This window comes from Onychostruthus taczanowskii, unplaced genomic scaffold, assembly GCF_017590055.1.
Source record: "Onychostruthus taczanowskii isolate IOZ18803 unplaced genomic scaffold, ASM1759005v1 scaffold3, whole genome shotgun sequence".
Classification (NCBI taxonomy): Eukaryota; Metazoa; Chordata; class Aves; order Passeriformes; family Passeridae; genus Onychostruthus; species Onychostruthus taczanowskii.
The window spans coordinates 22759644-22779925 of record NW_024500349.1 but is presented as its reverse complement, the minus strand read 5'-3'; the positions used below and the strand labels follow the sequence as shown (position 1 = coordinate 22779925).

Below are 20282 nucleotides of genomic sequence, written 5' to 3'. Positions count from 1 at the left end.
TTTTTAATGAAATTTATTTTTCTGTAAGGAATCAAGAAAAAAATCTCTGCCTAAACATTCACATGAAACTGTTAGAAAATTAATTTTTCTGAGATTGTGGTTCTTCTGTCAAATTTAGTTGAACTGACCCACAGCATTCAGGTTTGAAGGTACATGGAGGAATAGAAAAATCAGTATATTTCCATGTATGTGACCATATGTGACCATCCTAAAGTTATTAGGAGCCCTTCAGCATCTTTCAGCCCATTCCCACTGATCCAGTACAATATTCCTGGCTCTCCCACAGCTGCAGTTTATTGAGTTTCTTGTGAAATTTAACTTTCTGTAAGGAATTCAGAAAAAATCTCTGCCTAAAATCTTGCATTAAACTCTTAGAAACTTAATTTTTCTAAGAATGTGGTTCTTCTGTCAAATTCAGTTGAACTGACCCACAGCATTCAGGTTTGAAGGGCACATGGAGGAATAGAAAAATCAATATATTTCCATATAAGTGATCATATTAATTTGCTTTCTTTAGGGTATTAAGAACCCTTCAGCATCTTTCTACCCATTCCCACTGATGCTGTACAAAATTCCTGGCTCTCCCAGAGCTGCTCTGCAAATGAAGAGTTCCTGGGAATTCCTACAGCTACAGCCACTTGTGGATGAACAGTAAATTCATCATTTTGGGGGGCAAACCTTTTAAACTAAAAACACACAGTGAGAGTAGACGGTTATTTCAAACGAGATGCAGTTTGTTCACCTGGTGTTTCTGAATGAGTTCAGACCCAATAAACAACATATGATGGCCCAAAGGTTTAGATCTGACACATTTATGTTGCTGGAAGAGGTGCTGAAATGGATTTGAATTGAAATTACATGAGAATTTAATTGCTGTTGCAGAGCAAATCTGTTATTTCTTTTTTTTTTTTTTAATAATGGAGAAAATTATCATAACTGGCTAACAGAGACCTAGTAACTAAAACCAGCTCAGCCAGAGGGCAGCAGGAAAAAGAACATTTTACTATCTCTGAGGAAGGGAAAACTTGCTACCCTTGAGCTTTAGTGTATCTCTAATCCTACCCAATCTCCATTTTGCATTATCAGTTATCTTGCAAGCCTCTTGCAAACAAGAAAGCATAAGGTAAAGGTTTAAAAAACAGTTTTATGCCAAATATCAAAAATGTTCGGATGTGGCTATCAGGGAAGAAAAAAACAAATTAAAATCTCTGGACTGCCCCTTCCCAAATGTGCAATTAGCAGTGGGTGAAATTATTGACAAACTGTTGTAGAAGTCTTCAAACCCAAGCAAAGCCTGGATTTAAGCCTAAGTAACCCCTCAATAACACATTTTGGTCACAGATTTTAAGTTGGAGAGAGACTGTGGGGCAAAATCATTTGGAAAGAGGACACAGCAGATAAAGTGTTTTCTTCTGTCTAAAGCTCTTTGAGAATTAATATTCCCTTAGAGAATGTTGCACTCCAAAAGGAGCCCACAGAGCAAGAAAAGAGCACTGCAGAAATGTGTTATTGGGAAGGGCAGGAACAGGAAAATCCTTTATCACTCGGAAATCCTCCAGAGAAATCCAGATCTAGAGGGGGCTGGAGCAGTGGGGTCAGGCACTGAACGTGCACAAAGGTTGGGAAACCTCAAACTCCCCAGCACAAATTAAATCTGCCTCAAAGATGTTCCTTGAGACCATTTTCCCTCAACATGTTGATTGGATTGATAGCCAAAAAACCAAAAACCCAAAAAAACCCCACAAAAATCCATTAAAAACCCAAATAAACAAACAACCCCCCCCCCAAAAAAAACCCCCAAAAACAAAAACCACAAGCATCTGGCATTTGTTCCTTTTAAAAAGAGCTGAGGAGTGTTAAGGAGTGTTCATTTCCATATTGTTTCTTGTTTGAAGAAAATAACTATTTAGAAATCTTAGATGCAAAAAGAAAGGGAGAAAAGTGGTTTAAATTGAGATTGGATTCTTTGAACTCTATTGGAAGTAATAATTCTGTGAAAGTACTAGAGAATATTTTTTAAATCTTGTTCTGTGGGGAAAATATTTCTCCTGTTTTGTTTAAAATAGATCTTCTTTGGGTTTGGGGTGTTTTTATGATGATTCTGAAGTAATTAATGGATGTATTTATAGTATTTTTTTTCTCCAGACACAAAGATCCATTGGCATTTGCCCTCACTTGTACAAGAACATACATTTAATATTGAATTTTAAAAATGTCTTCCAGGAACCAAGAGTAGTAAACAGCATTTGTGATAACCTTACAAACCTCCCTACCAAGATGAGTCGCAAGACACTGAAAATTCAAGACAATCAATTGGGCAGGGGTGAGTTACTGTCATCTATTCCTGATGCACATAACATTTATTATACATGCCCAATAAAAATGAGATTTCTAAAAACTAAAGAGACCAAAGTTTAGTCTAAAATAGGTTTTTCTTTTAGGGCCCTGCAGTAAAGACAGCATTAAGGGGATTTTAGGATGGGTTATAACAATGTCTAGAAGTGTCTAACACCAAGTACAGAAGAACACTAAATATGGAAGAAACAAAATTGTATATAAATATAGATAAATATCTTCATCTGAGGCCCTGGCAGAGGTTGGCAAGAGAAGCTGTGGCTGCCCCTGGATCCCTGGAAGTGTCCAAGGCTGGGTTGGACAGGGCTTGGAGCAGCCTGGGACAGTGGAAGGTGTCCCTGCCATGGCAGGGGTGGCACTGGATGGGCTTTAAGGTCCCTTCCAACCCAAACCATTCTGGGATTCTATTATTCTAATTCAAGATATCCAGCATTCAGAGAGCTAATTAATGCTCTAAGTGAATTTCCTGACTTATTTATGTGCAGAACTCAGCTCTAACACACACACAGGAAAGTTCAGAGGCAGCTCTGATTCATTCATGGCATCCTTTTAGGCAAAACTGGCATTATATGCTGTCACCCTGATTTTTAAAGTTCTTCTAAGCCTTCTGATATTTACATTCTTGTAACGCACTTTCTCACACACTTTCTGTAAATAATGAATTGTTTTGCATTCTTTTATGGAGGAGGAGAGATTTGATGGACAGTTGGTCTGTCCAGTGTCATTGGAGAGGTGGCACTGTCACCCTCCAATCCGCTGTCACTTTTGGCAATCTATAAATGTTGGAGTCAGAAAATAAACTCCCTTTTTTACCTTGAGAGAGCTCAAGGTGTCCACGTCATGTTATTTCATGTCCTATAGCAACAACATGGCACGGAAGAAAAAGATCACAGAGCTCATCAGATTTTGGTACAGACGGGATCCACAGGTGCAAAATCTGCACTTCCACATAGGGAAAATAAACCTGAGACAAACACAACCATCTTGTCAGGAGCACAGGTTTCCCTGGAGTGAGCAACTCACCCCTTGCCCAGGGGAACACAGAAGGTTTGTGGGGTTGGGTTCTGTGGCCCTGGGGGCCGCAGTGACAGCAGCACGTGGGTTTTAGGGCTGGCACTGCTTTCTAAGGGGCCTTTTAAGCCCAAGAGGTTAAAAAGCCAGGTTGTTATTGCTTTGGAAAAGAAGCCCTGGAAGCCCCCTCAAGCCTGGCAAACTCTGCTTTCCCAGCCCCACAGCTGGGCTCAGATGATCTTCGGGAGTTTGGTCTGCAGAGTTTGTGGGATGGGAGCCACTGACCCCAGGTGCTCCCCCAGAAAGGATTCCAGCATCATTCTCTGAGCCCCAGGCAGGGCTCAGTCCCTGCTATAGGATCCACACTCAGCAGGGTTTATTCCACAGATTGGGAAAAAAAAAATCTTTATTGCAAGCCCTGGTGAGAGGGGCAGGAGGGAATACAACAGACAAATTCCTAACAGAGGAATAGTGTTGTAAATGTGATGTTTTTTCATATTTTTGTCCTCTCTTCCTGCTCTTTTGCTTCCATTTCCCCCTCCTCTCCATGCAGCTTTGGTTCTGCATCACAGCTCTCTCCTCAAGCTGCCTGCACAGGAAATCCTCCTGGGCTGCTGAGTCAGTAAACCCAAGGAATTGCAGGCAACACTCTTCTTGAAGTCTAGAGACTTGAAAACTATCCCTCTAGGAGCTGGGTATTAACAGCTGAGCAACACAAAAAATCACTGACTCTGATTTTACTTTTTTCTTTTTTTTTTTTACAGCCTCCTTTTTAAGAACTCTTTCTAATGCTCAATTTGCTATTTGACTGCTCATCCAACCCTCCTGCAAGCTCATGAATGCAAAACCAGCAGGGAAAAAAAAATCACATTAATAAATGCCTTTATATCAGTGTTGTCATCATTTTATTTGCCTCTCACAGAAATTATTGCTACTTCCAGAGGGCAAAAAAAGGAACATTTTAATATAAAATAGGGCAAATATTTTTTGCTTTGTTACCTGCTGCTTTGCATTTCTAAGACTGAGATATCTTGTTTGTCTAAAGGGAAGTTGTGGTAGATACCTGTGTTTTTCACAGTGTTGTGAACCACATTTTGGTAGAATATGTGTATTTTTGTAATTATTTTCTCCCCCTGTCATTCATCTTTTTGTGCAAATCAGCTTAAAAAGATTAAATAAAGTCGTCATAGATGCCTGTGTTTTTCCACAGTGTTGTGAACCCCATTTTGGTAGAATATGTGTATTTTTGGATTTTTTTCTCCCCCTGTCATTCATCTTTTTGTGCAAATCAGCTTAAAAAGATTAAATATCTTCAAGGCCAGGCTGGTCAGGGCTCTGAAAATCTCTGTCTAATGGGAGGTATCCCTGCCCAGGACACCTGACATGACCTAAGGTCCCTTCCAACAGAAACCATCCTACGAAAAGCTTTTTAACATTTTAACCAGGCGCCTTCTTTAGCTTCTGCAATAATCCTGACTGGCACCTGAGGTGCCCAGCTGAGGTTACAAGTGCCAGTGCACAGACACAGCACCAACACAATATCCAGGGCTCCCACCACCTTCAGGAGTGTAAAAACACTGAGTTTTCTCAGAAAAAAAATCCACAGAGACTTAGAGATACGGCAGGAGGAAATCCCACTCCCACTCTGGCACTCTCTGTAAGTTCCTATCCCACCTAACTGACAAGGTAACAACCATCTGGGCCTTGAAATCCTAATTTTTGTGCCTCTGGAATGTCCTTGAAGTTGGTTGGTACCAAGGCCTCTGTGGTTTGGCCACACTGGTTTTCTCAGATGATTTTTTGTGACACCAGAATTCTGAACCTGTTCTTTGAAACTGTTTTACCCAGTATTACACATTCAAAGACTTTGTTTTTCTATTTTAAACGAGGCTTTTAAGAGGTTGCTATTTTCTCCAGATTGCCCCCAGCACCAGCTCCTCCTATTAAAATGGAAAAGCTCCAGCAGCATTAATGCCTTGGTTAGCTGAGTCTTTATCTTCTAAGGAGAACATTCCCAGCAGTCCCCAGGCTGTGTTTGTATATAAAATATTTATATTTTCATTACATAAATAACAGGGAAGTCGCATGCAACTGTGCACTGTGTTGGAGAAACCTGCAGTCCTACAGAGAGCTTGACTTCTCTAACAGGGTTATGAGATGCTACAAATCACCAGGCAGGTAAACTCATTAAAAGCTCTCTCATTAAGCCCTGGAATAGAAAAAAATGCTTTGCTTAAAGAGCAGGGTCCAACCCAAGTTTTTATGTCTGTGCCTGAGGAGCCTCACATTTTGGGCTGTGCTTAAAAACATTGCAGGCTGGGAGAGAAACTTGCAGAATTTTGTGTCTGAATGCACTGTGCCTCATCTTTTAAAAATAACAGAGGCTGGAAGGTAGAGGATGCTATTTGAAGGTAGCCTGGCTCTGGGAGCGACAGCCAGGGATGAACAATGGGGACACAGAGAGTTCTCTGCTCTGTGGCCCCTACACACCCTGAGAAGATCGAGAAATATTCCCCCTGCAGCAAACAGGGGCTGAGCAAACACTTCAGTTTCTCTCCTCAGCTCCTCATGAATTACTTATCTATCATCAGATGCAGGTTTCATTCTCTGCTCTGCAAGGTGCTGCCTGCACATCCAAATCTGTGTTTGCCCACCTGACTCTCACTCAGAGATCACACTCCAATGTTGTTACACAAGAGGCACCACTTACACCTTCCCTTTTTCCACATTTCTCTCGTTTTTTTTTAAAGGAGAACATTCTTCCCAGCTGATCAAACATTACACTGAATATTCTACCACTGGAAACATTTAATTAGATACATACCCACAAGAAATTCCAAGTATTAGGTGAAGAAATACATCAGATGGAATTATTCTGGACAGTTAGAACACCTGCATTGCAGTTACATTTAAAATTCAGTTCATACACCAAGCCAACTTTGTGAGTCATGAAACTCATTGTTTCTCAAGTACATTTGGAACCAGACAAAGGAATGGTGGTTTAGGATCCTTTCTTCTCCATAATTTTATGATGACTTTTGTTAATATTTTCCATTTAAAAAAAAAAAAAAAACAACACATAACCCAGTGTTATCACAGATGGATGGAATGCAAAGTCAATCAAAATGCCAGTCAGAAAAATCAAAATGGCCAAAAAAAAAAAAAAAAAAGACATCATGGAATCCTAGAAAGGTTTGGGTTGGAAGAGACCTCAAAGATCATCCTGTTCCAACCCCCTGCCATGGACAGGGACTCCTCCCACTACCCCAGGCTGTGCAGAGTTTCATCCAAAGCAAAGAATGGAAATTACTGGGAAGAGCTCAGCCAGAAGAAATCAGTTAAAACCAGCTAAAATAGCAACACAGGTATTTAAATCCAGGAAAGCACTTAAAATGGCAGAAAAAAAGTAAAGCTCAAGAATTCCTCTAAAGGCCTTGCAGGCATCGTGGTGCCTTCAGTCCTGAGGAATTCAGAGGTTAGGTTAATGCAGAGCAGCCTGTAAAACACATGAAAAGCTGAACCACCCTTGACTCTGACAGTTAGAACTGGCTCAAAATGCTCATTTCTAACTATTTCTTAGCATATTGTATTGTTGTTGTCTGGTTGGAGCCTATACTTGAAGCCACCTGGAATTTCCCATTCATATTTGGTTCTCTTTTTGTCTTTTCTTGGTTTGTTTATGGGCGTGGACATCAGTTTGGGGGCTTTTGTGGGTAAAATGGGTCTGACCAGATGTGCTTGTAGGAAAGCAGTGTATAAACAGCTTTTTCCAGGAACATTGTGGAGTCTAAGATGACTTTCAATTACTCTTAATTATTTTAAAAGTCACATCCACCCCCTTGGTAGAAAATTGGAAAATCTGCATGACAGGAAAGTGCCAATTTGAGGTCACCAGCACAGCACATTACAGATGGTTCACAGGGAAAGGGAGTGCCCCAGTGGAGAGAAATGTGTTACCACAAGAACTGCAAAAGAATGACAGCAAGGGAAGAAACATAAATAATTTGGTCTGTGAAAAGAAATGTAGGGATTTAATGTGAAATGAATACTTATACATAAATCATTGTATCATCTCTGTGGTGGGCTCTGTGTGTGCAAACACACAAATTCATGTGTATTAAATGGGTAACTTTATGTCTGGATTCCTGCAAAAGACTGCAGTAAAACCTTATAATCATAAAGAAGATCACAAACTTCACAGAAGCAGAAAAAAAAAAAAAAGACTTTTTTTTCTTATTAGCTCTGGTTTGCTATTTGGTATTTCATTAAGAACTGTTCTTTCCACAAGCTGGAGCTGATCACTAATTATCCAGCTCAGCAACCACAGTTATGTCCTGAAACGTGAGCAACTGGGAATTTTCTGTCCTTCTCCATCTGCCAGGAAGGTCACCCATCTGAGAGCTCAAGAGATTTGTTCATTTATTTCCCTTAATTAAAAACTGTTCACCTCTAAATAACAAGACACCTTTCAAGGGTCTTGAGCTGAGCACCAAAAATCTTGAAGTAATGAAGGCTGTTGGTCATTTAACAGAAATGCCTTTTGTCTTATGATAATTTCATTATTTTGGTTGCAGTCTGAAAAATATGCTTGCACAGCCAGGAATTCAGCTTTCCAGTTTCTCCCAGGGCAGGATCCATGTCATCAACACTTCTATGTCCAAAACACCAGCATCTGAATTTGAGCTGAGTTCCTTTTATAGTCAGGAAACTTACAGTACCTAAATCAGGGTAAATTTGGGGGCTTTTCCCCCTCCCCATTAGCTTAGAGGAAGTTTTCATTAGTACTTTTAGAGAAGTATTATAAAAATTAAACATACTCAGTTTTTTTAATAAGTAATCATTTCTACCTGAGCAGGAAATCTAAGGAAGAGTAACAGGAGCCATGCTCTAGATAAAAATTCCAAGGCCATGTATTTGTATGTAAAGGACTGTATAATTTGGATGAACACAAGTATGGTACCAGTTCCAACCCAATTCTACAGAATTTAGCTGAATTATTCCACATTTCAGATGTGCAGTGAAATGGACTCTAAATAAGAACCAAAAGAAAAAAATATATGTATTTTTGTGTGCCAAAGTAAAAACAACTTCTCTGTGCTTCCTGCTATGCATTGTAGAAGACAGGCCACATAATTGATACAAAAGAGCAAAAAACTGCAAAAAGTGCTAAAAGATGCTCTGGTCACACCACCACCACAATAAACAGCTGCCATTTAAAAATAAAACCAACTAAATGTCACGAATTCTTTCAAATACTGGCTATGAAAGTGCACTAATGTGAAAATATCTGAGTATGAAGCAAGTGTAAAGCATTTGCATGGAAGTTGTAGAAGGCTCTTTGGGGGAATGAGCTGGAGGATTGAAATCCTGGTGCAGTTTGTCAATGCATCCCTGTGAGCAAAGCTCCTGGAGAAGAGCTGAAAAACACATTTGTGAGCAATGGTTTCACACAGAATTGTGCTGAATGCCACAAGAGGTTATTGCAGGGCTTGTGTGCGACTCCTCACAGCTACAAAGTGGGGAAAAAAGATCTTTTTTCATTGTTTTTGTGGCTGTTATGTGAGGAGATGTGCAGTCATTGTGTGTAGGGACAATGGAGAGGGAGTTACAATCCCCAAACACGTTTACATGGAGTTATTAATGGAAGAGAACATTGTAAGTAAAGTAAAGTAAAGTAAGTAAAGTAAATTAGGTAAAGACTTGTGGGGAAAATTAATCCCTGTCATCTTCATAAAGAGTCAAATATCTTCAGAAAGATGATGGATGACTTGAAGTGCCTTTAGTATCTTTAGAGGCCCATTTGTATTGCTTCTTAAAATTGCTCCTCTGAAAATGGAGGGCTCCAAAAGCACTGCCTGGAATATCTCAAAGTTTAGGTTTCATGGTGGGAGGATGAAGGGAATCTTTTATTTTATCCCTCTGTCTGGAAAAAAAAAATATTTTTAAACCAATGGATTTGAAACAGAAGACACACTGGGGTTTTTTCTAATTATGACTTTATTTTATTTTGAATCTCGGTTAAAAACAGTGAACAAATGCCCTCAAGGGATGGACTTGCCCTTCTCAGGATGAGCAATGATCACAGTCCTAATTCATTAACAAAGGAGGCTGGAAAAGTCTCAACCCAAACTACGAGACCACCCAGAAAAATCCAGAATCAGTGTCAGCAGCAGATCCTTCCCTCTTGGCAAGTGCTGGCCTGGAGAACATGTATTTATAGCAGAACAATGCAAATAAAATCATTTTTCCTTACCACAGGAAGCAATACGAGGCTGAAGAAGCAGACCTTCCAGTTGATGGCCATCTTCTCTTCTAATTTTGGACAAGTTTTGCTCATTAACACTGAGATTAGGACTGAATCACAGGCTCTGCTGGTATTTTGAGGTCTTCACATCAATATCTCTGCAACAAAAGAGAAAAATTATTATAAATATGTAAATCACAGAGAGAATGAAAAAGAAATGGACAGAAAACAGAAAACCCAACACTTGAACTGCAACTGGCACTTTAGTTAGAGATCAGCCAGGCTTCTGCAGGTTTTAAAGGTGGTCTTGGACATCTAATTTAAAGGCAAAGGACTTTGTGTGATCAGTAACTTGTGTCAAAGAAATGCTGGAACAGGTACTGCAGCTGTAAACACCTGAATTGTACTCAGGGGAGGAGGAAGGGTGGATTATTTTGAACAAAAAAAAAGACCTTTCTGCATCATCTCTGAAGTTGTGGTTCACACTTCATAATTTTCATGATTTCATGGGATCTTTTTAGGGGTCTGGTTCCCAATATAGTTTGTCCAGATAACAAAATCCATTACTTGTTAGTAATATTTTAATAGGCTTGTTAATAACCTGTTAATAGGCTTGTTAATAACCTTTCTGAGAACTTGGCAGGAGTGGGGCAAAAGAAGGAGTTGTAGTCTCAGGCTAAAGATTCATCCAAGACATAATCAGGAATTATTTGTACGAACAACAATGTCATCCATATCTGTGACTTCCATTGCTTGACCTCTGCCCTGAAATAACTGAGGACTGGGAGGAATGAATGTGCCTTAAGATTTGGATTTATTTCTCATTATCCTACTTTGATTTGTAAAGGAATGATTTGTAAAAGGACTTTTAGAACCAAAGGACACTCAAGTTTTATATGGACTGCAACACACTGCCAGGACATCAGCATCTAGAAAGGAGAGAGTCTTTCAATCAAAAAATAAAAAAAAGAAAAATTAATCTCTCTCTAAATTTTGGGAGAACAATGATTCATGAAATTCACTCTAAACTGATCTGTTTTCTTCTACCCTCACTTGATCAGTCGCTCACGCTCTGTTCTGGCACTGAATTTAATTACTTAACTGTACTTGTGATGGTTTATCAAATAATGAGCCAGTGATAAGATCTCAGCTGAGGAGGACAGCAAACATCCCTGGTGACATTCAGCCGTGAGGACTTGGAATTCCATTAACAGCAGCAAGACAAAACCAGACAGATGCGTTAGCAGCCCTTGGATTTGAAATTATTTCCTGATCATTTGCACTCCTGTGTGCAGCTCAGTCCAGAAAAGCCAGAGAGGCGTGTGGAGCTTGGATTCTGTCCTTTCATTCTTGTCACTGATCATCAGGAAATGATCAAACTGCAGTGGAAGGGTGGGAGATGCCTGGCTAAGAGATGGACACATACAGATTCCCTGGGGGAAAAGGGGTGACCTTTAGAACACTCTTTTTACTTTAACCTGGCAATCCCTAGGTTTGGAAAGCGGAGGGTGGCTGTTTTCTGTCTTGTCTGAGTTTCAAAGGAGCTTCTAAAGAGACAACAAGAACATCTGCAAACCATTTAATGGCTTTTCACTCACATATTGCGGGGAAAATAAAAGAATCTACTTCATTTTTTGCCTTCAAGGTAGTCATGGAAACCTGCACCAAATACTGGGCTGAGGCCTTCGTGTCATCCAGGGAGACTGGAGTGTTTATTAGGGAATAACAGCTACCAGAACTTCTGCCCTGGACCTGCAGCAGAACCTTTTATATTGTTGAGCTGTTCCTGTCATGTATGTTATACATACATTCAGAGTCTACCTATTACTACTTAAGTGCTACTTATCTCTATTATCAATTAAAGGATAGTTATCTCTAGCACCAATTAAAGCCCAGCTATCTCCCAAATAACTATTATCAGCTATGTTATAGTAGAAAAAGAAACTTTTAAAAAATATATAGGTAATGCTGATAAACATTACCATTCAGTACTGAGAAAAAGAAATAATTATATGAGTATTGGATTTGGAAGGGAAGCTTGAATGATTATATTTTCTTCTGATGTCACTGGTTGATAACTGCTGTAATTTCATTACTGATGCCTCATGTTGTTGTTTCATCTGCATCTGCCACTGTAATTAAAATTAGTGAAGTCAGAAGAGCCAATAACAGAGGGGTTGCACCTTTCAATTACGGATAAGCAGCTCCTCAAAATAATCTTCAGTTATCTCTGGTGAAACAGAAGGGCAGTAGAAGTGTCTGAGACTCTGAAAATCAGCTGATTGTTGCTAGAACAGAATGGATTTCAGGGGTTTATTTCAAGCATGGCTGATATACAGGAAGAAGAAAAAAGAAAAAGAACATTGTTCTGGTCACCTAGTGACTTGAGAAAATAATTCATTCCCTCTGAAGGTGAATTTGTCCACTGGAAACACTTTCAGTGCCACAGCAGATTCTTTATGAAAGCATCTGAGCTGCTTCAAGGACAGGCTGGAAAAGCTCTGGCAAAACTTGTTCTGCTGCAAGTCCCCACTTCTTTCTCCATCTGAAAAGGTCTCTGGAGGCTGGTGAGGACAATTCCTCCACGAGAGACCTACAAGTGCCAAGTGCACAATCTGATGCCACCAATGAACAAAACCACACAGTGAGACCTTCCCAGGTGCAATGGGACTACTCTCAGGGAGGCATAAAAAGGTAATAAATCACTGCTCAAAAAGATAAAATATAAAGTAACACAAAAATAAATATGGGTGAAATTGTTACACAGCATCTCAGAGTGCACCCACTGGATGAATGAAGTTGAGGAATTTTTTTGATGAATGAAAGAGGATTTTTTTGTGGCTTTCCAAGGCAGTTACAAGTTCTTACTGAGATCTCACCCAAAAGAAACCACCTGATCTGCTGGGCTCCTTGCTGTGGTCCTCTGGGACGTGTGCCAGTGGTTTGAAAGGAAACCAACACAATTCAAAGCTGACCCACAATGGTTTAGACCAGTGATGAACAAATGGGAATTTATCACTTAATTTATTATCTCACTTCAGTGTCCAGGCACCACATCCTCTTCCTGCCCCATGACCAAGCTCCTGCCCCGGTGAGGAAATCTGAAAGCTTCTGACAACATGCAGAGAAACTGAGGTTTTGTAGACTGAATACATTTCAGGAAAGTCAACCACCCCATGTACAGTTCCTCCAATGCTTCCTAGAGACATGAAGGACATTTCCCTATGAAGAATAAACACAGGTGGAGAATTACTGGGTGCAAAATATACGAACAGGTAATTATCATGAAATCCTAGAATGGCCTGGGGCTGGAAGGAACTTTAAAGATGATCATTCCAACCTCCTGCCATGGACAGGGATACCTTCCACTAGAGCAGATTTCTGGCCTTGGAGACCACAACCTCTCTGGGCAGCCTGTTCCAGTGCCTCCCCAACATCAGAGCAAAGAATTTCTTCATAATATCTAATCTCAATCTACCCTCCTTCAATTTAAGGCCATCCCCCCTTGGACTTTCATGACACAAAAAGTCCCTCTCCAGACTTCTTTTAACCCCTCTTTAGGCACTGGAAGGTGCCCTAAGGTCTCCCTGGAGACTTCTCTCCTCCAGGATGTGCAGTCCCAACTCTCAGCCTGAATTCACAGGAGAGGTGTTCCACCTCTCTGACCAGCTCTCCTGAGGGCTGGATCACTTTTCATTATGCACCCAATATTGTTGTATCTTTAGGCTTTCAGTAAAACACTGCATTTTATTATTCTCCTCCTGTAAGTTCCTAAATGTGGTATTCCAGCTACATCATTTATTGAAAAGGCACAGTGCCCCTTCCTCACATTCATGCTCACCAGCTATGAGCAGAATCAGGAAATTGACCCCTCAGTGACCTAGGACATGTCTCCTAATTTTAGAAACCTGGGAGAGACATCCTCACACATGAGCTCATTGTCAAGTCTCTTTTTATATCAGCAGAGAGAAGCAGACATGTGAAGGAAGTGTTTTGTCTGACCTATTTTAACCATCTCCTTTAAACTTCCAGCTCCTCTCCCAGGGTGTAAAGGAATTCTGAGCAACCAGCTTGTTTGTTGACATCTCCACTGTGGGAATCTAAATCTGGACAAAATAATCCCACCTCCAGTATGAAATGTATGGATCAGCAATATGAAACCCAAAACAGTGAAGTGTCACCTACCTCAAAGGATTGAGAAGGAATTGGATTATTTTGGGTGTCAATAAATTGATGCTGATATATTTATGGCAACAGAAAAGCTAAAAGAAGATTGAATACCAGACAGCAAGAACTCTAAAGCTTTCCATGGAAAATACTCCACAAAGAGCAACTCTATTAAGGCAAAGGAAAAGAACATAATGATCTTTCCAGTATATTTAATACAGTAGTTATTATTTTTTGAAATTTAAATATTTTGGGTTGATTTTGTTTACCTACTTTCTGAATTTGCTGCAATTAAAACTTCTTCATAGGGTCATAGCAGCCAAGGGTCTGAATCTACTTTCTTTTATAAACCAAGACTTTTATTCCCCCTTTATGTAATTAATTGGGAAAGTCCCCCAAGTCCTTGTTCCCACTCACCAAGTCTGTTGTCAAAGACAAAACAGGACTCAAAGGATCACTACATCAGGGGGTCTAAGAAGTGGATTTTCAGACAGGATTTACTGCTACAGAGGACAAAACCCTTTTCAGCTGCACATGAATGTCTTGAGGTGTGCCAAAAATGGCACACCTTTGCCTGAAAGAGTTGTCAACAAACAAGGTGGAATTTTTTTCACAGAATGGTCCACAAGGATGGATGCAAGCTGTCCATTGTTCCAATATGTGAGCTGGTGTGGGAATCACAGGCTGAAAAATATCCATTCATTACAGATACAATCAGGCAGACTGTTGGTATCCAGTTTTTTCACTGTGCAGGAAAACTGCTACTTAAGAAAACAACATTTAAAAGGGAGCTGATACAGCACTAAAACAATTTTGCATGGATATATTTGAAAGAGATTCAACTGCATATAAGAATATGCCTAGATAATGAATACCCAAGTCTATTAGCAATACTCAGTAATAATCTTTTACTTTCTGGAGGAATAGGATTTTGGTATTTTTGTCCTTGCATAAAACTCAGAAAACACCTGTGAATTTTACTAGAACTCCCTTTCTAAAAGTGAAGATAAAGGTGTGACTAGAAAAGTAGGAAATTGTAAACTGCAGATGCTGAGTCTCCCATATGCAAACGAGAGTTCAAGTGTCCAAATATTTCTATATGAAGTAGAATTATCAATTTCATTTGCTTCCACTAGGACTTGAGTAGGAAATAAACCAAAGCAATGTGGTTTTGCAAGAAGAATGACTGCTAAAGAGGATTCACAGAACTGGGGGTAGGAAGGACCTCTGCAGATTGTCTATTATTCAAAACCCATTCTCAAATCAGTTTCTGAGTATCTCAAATGTTGGGACTCAACAACTTATCTGATCAACCCCTTTCAGTATTTCACCATTCTAACAATAACAAAGTGTTATCTTACAGCTGAATTTCCTGTGTGTCTGTGCTTGTTGCCTCTTGTCAGCACAGAGAAGAGCCTGGGTCCATTTCTTCTGCACCCTCTCATCAGGGATTTCTACATATTGATAAAATCCCCCCAAATCTCTTGTAATTCCTTAATAATCTTTGTGGCTCCTCACAGAGCCCACTGTTTTCATGCTCTCAGCAGCCCAGCCCTGGACCAGGCACTCCAGGGCTGAGAGAGAGGAATTATCACCTCCCTTGACATGCTGCCAAGGCTCTTCCTCGTGCAGCTGATGATGCTTTTGGATTTCATCGCTGCAAGGGCACTTGGCTGGCTCAGGATCAACTTTGTGTCCACCCAGAGCTTTAGGTCCTTCTCTGTAGAACTGCTTCCCAGCAGCTGATTCCCAGCCTGCCCTTGTGCATGGAATTATTCCTCTCCCAGTTCAGGACTTTGCACGTCTCCTTCTTCTTCATCATCTTTCTGCCTATTTCTCAAATCTCTCTGGTTCCCTCTGAGCAGCAGCACAATCAACCTCTTGGTCTATCAACCACTCCTCTTAAATTTGTGTAACCTTCAACCTTCTTGCAGGTGCACTCTGTCCCATCATCCTGATCATTAGTGAAAGCATTAACCAGCATTGCCACATCAAAAAGATCTTTATAGCTGAGCCCAGCTCTCTCTACAGTCAGGGGAGATGTAGGTAAGCTCAGGGAGCAATTTCTATATCCTAAATATAGATAGGAGGCACCTGGTCTAGTGGAAAGTGCCCCTGCCATGGCAGGGGCTGGGACTGGGTGACTTTTGAAAGGTCCCTTCCCCTTTAAACCATTCTATGGTTCTGTGACTCTATGCCTAATTCTGGACAAAGTGAATTACTGCTTTGCAAGAACCAGTTTTCTTTTCCTCTGTTTGTTCAGGCCTGATGAGGGCAAACACAGAAAATTCCATTCCCAAAGTTTAAGACACCAAAGCATTAATGGTAAGCAAAACAGAGCCCTGGCTTCCCTTTATGATGCTGCCTTTTCTTACTTTCAGTATTATCTTAGTTCCTTTTATTAACACAGCCTAATAACTCCCATGTATGATTTACTTCAGCTGTCCCCATTACAATTTTGGTGGAGTGTTGGTTTTTGGTTTTATTATTTTCCTTTTGAGTGGTTTCAATTAAATTGAAATTCCCTGAAGATATGAGCATTATAATTTGTCCTTACAAAGTACACTCTTTATCACTTCTGTATAACCTGACAGCTCCTGCATTTTGTAGTCCTCTAGTTTTATAGAATTTTCCTAACATATTAAAAAAAAAAACCTATCTAAAGCTATTCCAAAGTGTTGCTCAGCCAGTTCAAGAAAGATATCCAAATTTACACTATATGAAGATCTGATTAATTTCTTGAATATCTGCAAATTATCAAAAACTTTGAAAGTCCTAATCCTCTCTATCTCATCCCTTCACAGGTGTGGTCATAAAGCCCAGCCTTTCCTGAGCTTTGAAAGTTTATACTTTTCTGGGGTATAAATATAAAACTAAACAAGACTTGATATATTTTTTAAACAAACTCCATTTAAAATGCCTGAATTTTATAAATAAAAGAAATTCACACAATATAAAAATTCTTCTTCATATTATCCTGCTTCAAGAGTACAGATACGATGAAACATTGAAGGTTAATGACATCTCAGTTCTGGATATCTGAGTATTTTGACACTGTAATAACTTTGAATGTCTGTTTGATGGAGGTGTTGCTTCAGGCTCTCTGAAAATTCAAGTGGACATGAGTGGATCATGCATCCAGAGATCAAGATTTTCTAGCTTATCTTTGCAGTGATAGACTCATGATAGGAGAGGCTATGGAGCTCAATTCATCCCTCCCTGGGCAGAGAACTGCTTCTCGTGGCAGGTCTCCTACATAAGACCATCAATAAAATTCTTGCCTTGATTGGCATTATTTTCTCTATTGCATTATCCATCAGATTTATTGTGCCCTTATGTTATTGATGTCCCCAGAGGACTGGTGAAATGACAAAACTTCTTAACTAAAGACCACAGACACTCCAATGCAGGGAAATAATTGCAAACTACCACACATTCAGGAAGCCTTAGGCAAAGCAAAAAAAAAAAAAAAAAAAAAAAAAAAAAGTGGAAAAAGATTCCCTTTTCCCACAAGACAGATCAATTATCCTTTTTAAGCATCTGTGCTATATGTGATACTTCATTGCTAATATGAAATTAATACTGGGATCATAAAGATAATGATGTGCTGCTCCATTCCAGCAGGGCTTTAAGTGCTGCTTGGTGAGGGCCTTCAGAATTATTACTCCACAACCAGGAAAACACATTCTCTACCAAGCATATCAACGCTTTGCAAGAGCTCCCTGATTAATCTGATTTCCTTGACCGGCGGTCTGTGTTTCCTTCCCTGGTTGTAGGCGTAAATATTGGTTTTGATGTAACCTGTCCATCAGGCTCTGCTTTGAACCTGCCCAGCACATGTGAAGCAGACATCTCTCACAGGCAAAGAGTAAGAGCAGAGCAGAAAATTCAGCTCTGGACCAAAGACTTTTATTCCCATTGTCTCAGACAGTACCTTCAAAACTACTCCTAAACTCAAAATATTCTATGTATGAGAGTGTGATGCCACTGTTAACACCCACAATTAGCCCTCCTGATGTGCTGAGCTGGTTATCTTAAGATCAAACTGCCACGATAAAGCCACCATTGCTCCCAGACCTGAGCCAGGCTCCAAGCAAGGTGCTCTCAGCTGTGAGGAAAAGCCAAAAGTATCTTTAAGAAAACATTCCACTCTTTATTTAGCATGGGCAGACTCCACAGGAGTGTTCCTGGAGCTGGTGTTGGACCCAAGGGCAAGACTGACTCCAGTCTTGGAGCTCCAGCAACAGCACAGCAAACTCTTATTAACCCTGGGAAAAAAGACTACCCTTCCTGTTTCAGAGCAGGAACGAGTAATAAAATAGGAAATGGTTTGGAAGGTGGTGAATACAATGAGTAACTAATTGTATTTCCTGATGCCAAAGGAATACATACAAGATGGTGTGAAGAAACCAGTCTGACACAACCTTGGTACTGAGAAAAGGGTGCTTGGGAGTGTGGAGAATATGTATTCCTTTGGCATACTGGTTTCTTCAGTATGTGAAAGAAACCAGTCTGACACAACCTTGGTACTGAGAAAAGGGTGCTTGGGAGTGTGGAGAAATTGCCAAGTTGTTCAGAGAGGATGATCAAACGATCTTTCCTTGCCTCAGGTGTACAATTCCTTGTCATTTTCCAGTGCAAAGTCAGAGGCATTCTGAACACAACAGCTTGGACTTCAGTGAGCACTCTGAGCTGGCAATCTGTGGTGAGGGCCCAGATGATCATCCACACTCCTTCATCCACTTCTAACCAACATCAAAAGCTTTCAAGGGCCAAACTCCAGCCCAGTTTGATAAAGGGACAGATAAAATGTGTTTCCCAACTTCTCACTGGGCAGAGAAAAAGATACCTCTACTATTATGATTCCTGAAGCAAATATTGTCAAGGAGAAGTATCCCAGAGCAGGCCTGGGGCTACAATCCTGTCTCTTCCATCCTTAGGGAGGTGAAAATCCCATTTATTGTAACAGTTTCACTCTTTTCTACTACACTGAAAGACAAGGTTAAGACACTGCATGAGCACTCAGAAACTGAGTAATTTTTTTCCTCTCCACAATTCCTATTGTCCTCCTTTCCTATTGCATTTCTGACAGCCTGGGCTCCCAGCTGTGTCCCATATTGTGCTTAATAAACTCATTACGTTTGGACAGTATTAGGACCTTCCACAGCACGTGTTCTTGCCACACCAGGGATGGAATCCAAAGCACATAAATCTGGCTGTCTGAAAAGGAACCATCTCTATCCACGCTGGCTCCTCTCAGCTGATTCCACAGTGAATGGAAAACGAGTAATTGTCCTCAGCAGCGCATGGCTTTGCCTTGCTCCCGGACAATGTGCTGCTCATATTGGCAAACAGAGGGGTAATAAAGCACCAAATCAGTTTGATTAGCTCAGGACTGCCTGTGTGGAATAGGCACAGCCCTGAGAAGGGCAGAAGCATCAAACTAAAGAGGAAGGAAAGTGATTGAATTAAAAGTCACTGTTGGGTCAAGAGGTTAATTAGAAGCAAGCTTTGGACCATCAGCAGAAAAAAAGATCTGTAAGTGCCTTCCAGAGAGAGGAGGAAAGTAAAAATAAAGTTAGAATTTTGAGGGGACTCCATAAAATGTGATTACTTTGTAAACCAATTTCTCTGACACATGGAGACACTGCAGTGTTAATAGATATAGATTCCCAACCACATGGCTCTGACTCAGAGCCAGATCCCACCTTTCACCTTAAAGCATGGAGTAAACTCATGTCCCTGCAATAAGGAAAACATTGATGAGGAAAATTGCATCCCTGGAGGTGTTTCAAGGGTGTATGGATGTGGCACTTGAGGACAGGGTTTAGTGATGAACCTGTGATGCTGAGTTAATAATTGGACTCAATGATCTTGGAGGTCTTCTCCAGCCTAAAAGGTTCTATGATTCTAAAAGCTCTGACACAAATGGCAGTCATAGCCTGACACCAAAATAAATTAGTCTAGAGAAAAGATTGTCTAGAGAAAAGAGTCTAGATAAAATTTTCTTTCTCTTTTTTCTTTTGTATTTTTTCCTTTTTCCTTCCTTTTTCCTTCCTTCCTTCCTTCCTTCCTTCCTTTTCTCCCTCTAGATCATGTAAATATTCAGCTTAATTCATACATCACCACTTCACTATTATTATGAATAAAGTAGCTTTACCACTTCCAGAAAAAAATACCAAATACAAATGAACAGAAGTGATTCATTTCCATGCAATCATCTTTTCAGCCAGTGATTAAGACTACCTCTCTATTCATCTTCATTATCTGCTCATGGATCTGCATATGAGAGTTCTAGAAGATGAGCTGGCTCTATGGTGCTCCATAGGGTGGCAGAATATGGCCCTAAGGTCAGAACAATGCAGGATCAAACAGATTTCATGTGAACACACACACACAGACATACAAGTACGTGCAGAACTTATTGGCCAATAAATGATGTCTTATTTCATCAATTCTAGACATGTCAAAAAAACCCCAAAAGAAACTCATCAAAACACAACTA

The 20282-nt window shown here is 40.2% G+C and overlaps 1 protein-coding gene across 1 annotated transcript in view; it reads right to left on the bottom strand.

Annotated features, from left to right (window-relative positions):
* ADCYAP1R1 (ADCYAP receptor type I) overlaps nt 1-20282 on the bottom strand; it is a 145513-nt gene that overhangs the window by 104975 nt on the left and 20256 nt on the right. The window contains exon 2 of the mRNA XM_041408592.1: nt 9620-9768. Within this exon, the coding sequence (XP_041264526.1) occupies nt 9620-9703 (84 nt within the window). The 5' untranslated portion in view covers nt 9704-9768. The remainder of the gene's footprint in view (nt 1-9619; nt 9769-20282) is intronic.